This window comes from Ursus arctos, unplaced genomic scaffold (assembly GCF_023065955.2).
Source record: "Ursus arctos isolate Adak ecotype North America unplaced genomic scaffold, UrsArc2.0 scaffold_22, whole genome shotgun sequence".
In the NCBI taxonomy this organism is placed as follows: domain Eukaryota; kingdom Metazoa; phylum Chordata; class Mammalia; order Carnivora; family Ursidae; genus Ursus; species Ursus arctos.
Window position 1 is genome coordinate 58,400,686 of NW_026622897.1, and position 8,180 is coordinate 58,408,865.

Here is an 8,180-nt window from a genome sequence, read left to right on the forward strand (position 1 = left end):
GGATTGACGGGGAGAGGGGAACAGATCAATGCCTATAGATTCTGGAAATGAGGAGTGATGATGAGTGGTATATAAAGTTATACTTTATGAAAGGTGAAAGGTGTAGCAATATCCAGAAACACTGACTAGACACCTGGAACAGAATATCAGTAAATTTCTCTGGAAAGAGCTATTAGACTATGGAAACAATTTTAAATTTGTTTTAAAACAGATTAAATTTGTGATTAATACTCTGTCACTTTGGTTTAAGCTTCTTTTTCTTAAAAGTTTTTATTTATTTATTTGACAGAGAGAGAGACAGCCAGAGAGAGAGGGAACACAAGCAGGGGGAGTGAGAGAGGAAGAAGCAGGCTCCCAGCAAGCAGGAAGCCAGATGCAGGGCTCGATCCCTGCACCCTGGGATCGGGCCCTGAGCCAAAGGCAGATGTTAATGACTGAGCCACCCAGGTGCCTCTGGTTTAAGCTTCTATCACTAGCAGGGCATTTTGCAAATGAATTAAATCTGTACAGAACCCAAAACTTATTGTAATAATAAAGCCATTCTTACATGATTAAATTTATCTTTATGAAAAATAGAGCATACAGAAGATTATTTTATAGTAGGTACTATAGGGAAAATATTAAGACTTAGACTTAAGCATTGTCCAGAATTGTCAAGATTGGCTTACATTAAAGACGAAGCTGCAAAAGTGGGTAAATATTTAGAGCACAGGGAGATGCGGACTGAGGCAGATAGGTGATAATAGGGAAGAGTATATAAGTTTATAGACGAAATGCATTTTTTTAAAGTGCTAGAAGTTCTTTTAAAACAAGACCTCTAAGGTTTATATTCCTAGTATCGTTATACATTTATCTGTGCTACATATATTTAAATTTATATTTTTGTAAATGATATATGACAGTTCTTTGAAGTGTATAATGTAAACTCGTTGGTAAAGAATTTTTAAAGTGTATTGATGAACTCAGGTTTGCAGTTTTGGTCGTAGGGAACCTAGACATCCTAGTCTCCACATAATCAAGACTATCTTATTTTGACTATTTGTCTAAATTGGAGATTAATAACAAAGCGGAAATATTAGCTTAAAATCAAATCATTGGCATTAATTTGAAAACTGGAGCTTTCATCTGACTTAAGTGTTAATTTGGAAAGTCTTCATGTTAATACCTAAATTACATAAGAGGTTTCTGTGTTTCTCATGATTTAGGTTATGGATATTTTATCAAAGATGGAGTAAAGCTATCATGGTTAAAATAATCAACTTTAAAGTCATCCTATAGCTTTTACCTAGAATTTCTCAAAAAAAAAAAAAAATCTGACCCAGTTTTTTCTTGCTTTAATTTCTGCTTCATCTGAAATTAATATGTCTGCTCCAAACTTTATGTGTATTTTCTCTGAGGACTGCACATTATTTTACTTTGTTCTTTGGCTTTCTTTATCATATGGCCCTCTCTACTGCCTATACACATCTTTATAAAATTAACAGCTTTATCTCCACTTGTATAGGGCAGTTTAAATAATTTATCCTAATAGCCCAATCAATGTGTTTTACGGCTTTTGTCACATTAACATTTTATTGATTTATTTAGGAATCCTTTGCTTTCTCTTTTATGATGAGAATGTTTTGTTCGGTTAATATTTTTATAGTGATTTATGCATGTACATTCTGTTTTTATTCTTAGCGGTTACTTTTATGTTCTCCAAATAATAGTAATTAAACTATATTTCAATATTTTTAAAATATTCTGACACGTGGCACTTTTCTGTATGAAATCTGAGAAACAGGATGACCCTCAGGCTATTCCTTAGAAGAATCCTGCTATTCAGAGATTGATAAAGTGTGTCATGATTGGCTCCTATTTCTAGCCCTGTCTCCAACTTCCTAAAGCCCACATGCAAAAGACATTACCATATATTTTTTTTCTCAAGATATGATTTATTTAAAGTTCCATGATTTTTCATGTTTATTTTTCTGGAATATGTATATAGTTACCAATATTTAAATAATATTGTTTAATAAAAATAGCTTCAGAAAAATAATGGCCAAACTTTGTCTTTTATATATGGACACCATTTGTCTATTAAAAAAGTAGGCAAGTATTAAGCACTAAAAAGTATTTGTTGTCTACAATGATAAATGAGTGAATAAACAAATAATACACACATAAAATTATCTATTTGTTTAAACAATATTTATACCCATATTCCCTGGAAGTCAGAAAAATTGGTTGGTTGGCCATTGAAATGTACCTTGAGGAAAAAAGGCAAAAGAAATTAAGACAGTGACTCCAAAACATTTTCTTCTTTTATCTCTGTCTAGGAGGACCCACAGATTCTCTAAGATGATTAATGAGCATCCTAGCTTGATCCTGCTAATGCTGAACCAAACAGACCTGACCCCAGCCTCATTCATTCTTAATGGGATCCCAGGGCTGGAGGACATGCACGTGTGGATTTCCTTCCCGTTCTGCTCCATGTATGCTGTGGCTGTGATAGGGAATTGTGGGCTCCTCTATCTCATCTGCTGTGAGGACTCCCTGCACAGACCCATGTACTACTTCTTGGCCATGCTTTCCCTTACTGACCTTGTCATATGCTCTAGTACAATTCCTAAAGCTCTCTGCATCTTCTGGCTCCATTTCAAAGATATCAGCTTTAGTGGATGTCTGGTCCAGATGTTCTTCATCCACACCTTCACAGGGATGGAATCTGGGGTGCTCATGCTTATGGCCCTGGACCGCTATGTAGCCATCTGTTACCCACTGCGGTACTCAACTATCCTCACCAATCCTGTCATTGCAAAGGTTGGGCTTGCTACTTTCCTGAGAGGGGTGCTGCTCATCATTCCCTTCACTTTCCTCACCAAGCGCCTGCCCTACTGCAAAGGGAATGTAATTCCCCACACCTACTGTGACCACATGTCTGTAGCCAAGTTATCCTGTGGCAATATCAAGGTCAATGCCATCTACGGTCTGACGGTTGCCCTCCTGATTGGGGGCTTTGACATCCTGTGCATCACAATCTCCTACACCATGATCCTCCGGGCAGTGGTCAGCCTCTCTTCAGCAGATGCTCGACAGAAGGCCTTCAGCACCTGCACTGCCCACATCTGTGCCATTGTTTTCTCCTACAGTCCAGCCTTCTTCTCCTTCTTTTCCCACCGCTTTGGGGGCCACACGATCCCTCCATCTTGCCACATCATTGTGGCCAATGTTTATCTGCTCTTGCCTCCCACCATGAACCCTATTGTCTATGGGGTGAAAACCAAGCAGATACGAGACTGTGTCATAAGGATTGTTTCAGGTTCTAAGGACATCAAATCCCAGACCAAATGAAAGGGATATTTGCCTGAGTTGGAATGCAAGGGAAAGAATGTTTCTCTCTGTCTGTTTAGCAAGAGAATTTCCAAGAATAGGTATATAGATTTTTCCAGGTAAACGTGATGAAAGTAGTTCAGTCCCATTAAATTTTCTGCAGAATACCAAAGTAATTTTTTCACGCCTTGTCACCCTCCATATGAGGTTTTCACCTCCAGGTTTTCTGTGTAACTTTACTTCCAGGACTCAGTAATATTAGGTTCCAAGAAAGAAAAGTACTAATGAGAAGCTGGGGCAATTATCCAGAAAATTGAATCAAGTGAAACTAATGATCTGGGGTTAGATGACCCAAATTGTTCTATTTTTTTTTAATTGTAAATGGAATTTCTAGATGGATAACTATAATTTAACCCTGGAAAAAATATATAGTCTCATTATTCACAAAAATCCTGTTTTCTTCGCAACTTCTAAAGATGAAACTAGAAAGTCTTCTGTGTATGAAGTGTAAGCCTCTGGGGTCCTATGAGAACCTTGGTGACGCTGTACCTGACTGGGTCTGTTCTAGCATGAGACATTCAGGTAATTGCTTCCTTCCCAATTGGTGGGCTGCCTTTCGTCTTCAAGGTGGCTTTCAAAAAATGCACAGTTTGGAAGGAGCTATGAGTAACATTATGACACTTTTGAAATATATATAATGACAGATATTAATGACCACTACAAAATACAATAAATGTATTTCTACAAGTACAGCCTATGGAGAGCAATAGTTACTTTTCTTCTTTTGAGCTGAGAATTGAACTAAGAATTGCTTGAATATTTTCTGTACAATATTCAAGTTCTTTCTAAATTAACATGAAGAAACTACAAATAATGCTAGTTTTACACCATTGACACAGATAGCATAAAGGAGATTGCAAGCTGAATTTTCCCGCCCAACTTCTAAAAATTACTTTTCTCTGATGTTCATAATTTATGCTCATTAACTTCTGTTTTTTTAAAATGTAACCTCTAGTGTTTTTCAATTTATAAAGGCATAAAACAAATAAACATTAATCACAAAACAGCCTCTTTTCATATTTTATTTCTATCTTGATAGCAAAATTTCTTTAAAGGTTACCAGTATTCATTATCCCTACTTGTACATCTTGAAATAATTCTTACCCATTTCTTGTTTTCTTCAGAATATCTTTCATCTCATTGTTTCACTGAAATTGCTTTTGTCAATTTCACAAATGACTTTCATATTACTAAAGCCAATGGTCTTTCTCTATGCCCATCTTGTCCTACCTCTCAACAATATTGAATATAACTGATTAGTTCCTTTGTCTAGAATCCCTCTCCTTTCTTGAATTCTGGAACACATTACACATTCTAAGTCATTCTTTGTTCTCACTGAACATTCTTTATAGTTCCATTTGCTTTCCCGTTTCCTCTGGATTTCTTTATACTAGCATATCCCTGGGCTCAACTCTCTTTTCTTTTTGTACTCATTCCCTAGGCATTCCAGTACAAATAGCCATAAATGCCATCATATGCTAATAACTGCCAGATTGATTAATTCAGTAATGGATTCGTGGAAACTCAGGTGCAAGTTCAAGTGAAGAAAACTTCATGATATATTTTTCTTTTTTCTATTTTAATTTTTATTTATTTATTTATTTTGATGTAAAGTTTGATGATTCATTAGTTGCATATAACACCCAGTGCACCATGCAATTCATGCCCTCCTTACTACCCATCGCCAGCCTATCTCATTCCCCCACCCCCTCCCCTCTGAAGCCCTCAGTTTGTTTCTCAGAGTTCATAGTCTCTCATGCTTCATTCCCCCTTCTGATTACCCCCCCTTTCTTTATCCCTTTCTTCCCCTACCGATCATCCTAGTTCTTATGTTCCATAGATGAGAGAAACCATATGATAATTGTCTTTCTCTGCTTGACTTATTTCACTTAGCATTATCTCCTCTATATTTTTCTTAATGGCACTGTCATTTCGAGATCCTTTTCTTGTTTTGCCTTTTGTTTTTATTTTCATCTTATTTCACTTCTTATCTTCAGGCCATTGACATTCTCCATGTGTTTGACATATATTCTTAAACATGTGACTATGAAGTCATTTACGAATGTTTATTTTAGAATCTTACATCCATTTAATTGTACTAAAATAGTATGTTCCTTACTTTTAACTCAATTATTTTTAAAAATATATTTTAAAAAATTATGTATACTTCACATCTTACTTCTATTTTATAGATTTTGCTAGCATGCAACCAACACTATTTTCTTAATCATTCCTTGATTATGAATATCTAAGGTTTTCAGTGTCTGTCACCACAGATAATACTATGCTAAATATCTTTACTCACATGCATGTATACACACATTCAGGCCCTTATGGAACTGGGGATGTTTTATTCAGAATATATACTGTGGAATGGGTTTGCAGAGCCATAATCTCTGCACACCACCTTTAATGAAGCAGCCTTAGACTGCTGGTCAACTTTTCAATAGAAACAATGGAAGCCAAAAGACATTACATGATATTTTTGAAGGGCCTAAAAAACACTTGCAACTTAGAATTCTGATCAATGAGAAATCCTTCAATAAAGAAGATAAAATAAATACCTATTCAATAAACAAATGCTGAGAAGAAATACTAAAGGGAGTATGCTATTCAGAATATAGAATAGTAATTACCTATGGAAGCTCAGAATGAAATATAGGAATGCTAACAAAACTAACATTGAAGAAAAATGCAATGACAATAATAACACCTATTTTATTGGTCCAAAAATGGCAAGAGGAACAAAAGAAAGAACAGATGGGACATGGTAAAAAAGACAATAGGAACATGTAAACTTGACAAAAATTATGTCAGTAATTACGTTAATATAAGTTGACTAAGCAATTCAGTGAAAGAAAATGAAATGAAAAATAAAATATCCTAAGGAATTGTATTATTTTTAGAAGACATACATATTATATATATGTAATATATATATTATATATGTATATGTATACATTTATAATGTTTATGTTATATAATATATATGTTTATATATAACATAAACATTATAATATAAGGATATTATATAACATAAGAAAAAGCTTGTGTGGCTATAACTGGCAAAGCAGATTTTAACACAATAAATATTAGGAGTGATAAAATGTAAAATTTCATAATGATTGCATAATGATAAAATGCAAAATTTCATAATGATTGCAGTAGCAATCGAACAGGAAAATATTCCTAACTTTGTGTGTGGTTAATACCATTACAGATACATACACACATAAACAAACTCACAAAAGAGGTGGATAGGACTAGACGGGGAGCTTGATAAATCACAGTGAAATCATAGTTGGATATTTTAACATAACCTCTCAGCAACTGAAGAGCAGAGAGTTAGAAAAATCTAAATAGTATAGAATATCTGAACATAAGCAACCAGCTGGCCTGCACAGTAAACAACATCCTCCAGCTTTAAGTATAGTTTTATTTTTTGAAATAATATGAAACATTCACCAAAGTGAACAAAAAGAAGATGTCAAGAACAAATTTATCCCTTACAAAAATCATATTTATATGATGGTCCCAAATTGAGCTGGTCTCAAATGTCACCTCTTTGCTACCCATCAATTGTCTCCAATGCCTTAACCCTAAAAGCTACCGTGTTCATGGTACTTAGAAATGGCTTGTCATTCCCGTGCCTGTGCTTGCAGCCCATTGTAATTATTGCTCCAGGAATGAGATTGAGCATTGCCTGTGCTCTAACCTTGGGGTCACCAGCCTGGCTTGTGATGACAGGAGGCCAGAGAGCATCTACCAATTGATTCTGGCATGGACTGGCATGGGGAGTGACCTAGGTCTTATAATCCTGTCATATACTTGGATTCTGGGCTCTGTACTTAACTGAGCTCAGCTGAAGCTGCATCCAAAGCTCTGAGCACTTGTAGCTCCCATCTCATCCTTATTCTCTTCTTCTACACAGCTGTTGTAGTGATTTCAGTAACTCACCTGGATATAGATGAGATAGACACATATTAAAAACACTACAAGCAATCTAAGAAAGAATGTAAGGTTACAGTAGTCATACATCTATTAAGAAAATGAATTAGTTACCTAAAATCTCCAAAAGCAACACTGCACTGTTGATGGAAATGCAAATTGGTAGAGTCACTGACAAACAGTATGGACGTTCCTTACGGAATTAAAAATAGGAATACTATATGATCCAATAATTCTGCTACTAGGTATTCATGCAAAGAAAATGAAAACACAAATTCTAAAAGATATACGCACACCTATGGTAATCACAGCGTTATTTACAATAGCCAAGATAAGGAAGAAACCTAAGTATCCATCAATAGACAAATGAATAAAGAAGTAAAGAAGATGTGAGATATATATCTATATTTCTATATCTATCTATATCTGTATATATAAAATAGAATATTACTCAGTCATAAAGAATGAGATTTGCCATTTGTGACAACATGGTTGGATCTAGGGGGTATTAAGAAATAAATAAATCAGACAAATAAAAACACATCAGAGAAAAAAAACAAATACCATATGATTTCATTTATATGTGGAATCTAAAAACTGAAACAAATTAATAAACCAATAAAAAACAGAATCAGACCTATAAATACAAAGAACAAACTGAGGGTTGCCAGAGGGCAAGGGTATGGGGAATGGGTGAAATAGGTGAAGGGGAGTGGGAGATACAGGCCTCCAGGTATGGAATGAGTAAGTGCTGGGGATAGAAGGTACAGTGTAAGGAATAGAGTCAAGGGTATAGTACTAGCATTGTACAGTGACACAGTAGCTACACTTGCGGTGAGCATAGCATCATGTATACACTT

General features: G+C 35.2%; 1 protein-coding gene across 1 annotated transcript; it reads left to right on the forward strand.

Moving 5' to 3' along the window:
* The first annotated feature begins 2,340 nt into the window (after nucleotides 1-2,340).
* LOC113248266 (olfactory receptor 52N4-like) lies at nucleotides 2,341-3,333 on the forward strand. Its single transcript, XM_026489632.3, has one exon. It carries the CDS (start codon nucleotides 2,341-2,343, stop codon nucleotides 3,331-3,333), a length of 993 nt encoding a protein of 330 aa, XP_026345417.3.
* Nucleotides 3,334-8,180: the final 4,847 nt, after the last annotated feature.

What these genes read in the sequence shown, in the direction of transcription:
- LOC113248266 (XM_026489632.3), top strand. Translation starts at nt 2,341, where the DNA reads ATGATTAATGAGCATCCTAGCTTGATCCTGCTAATGCTGAACCAAACA.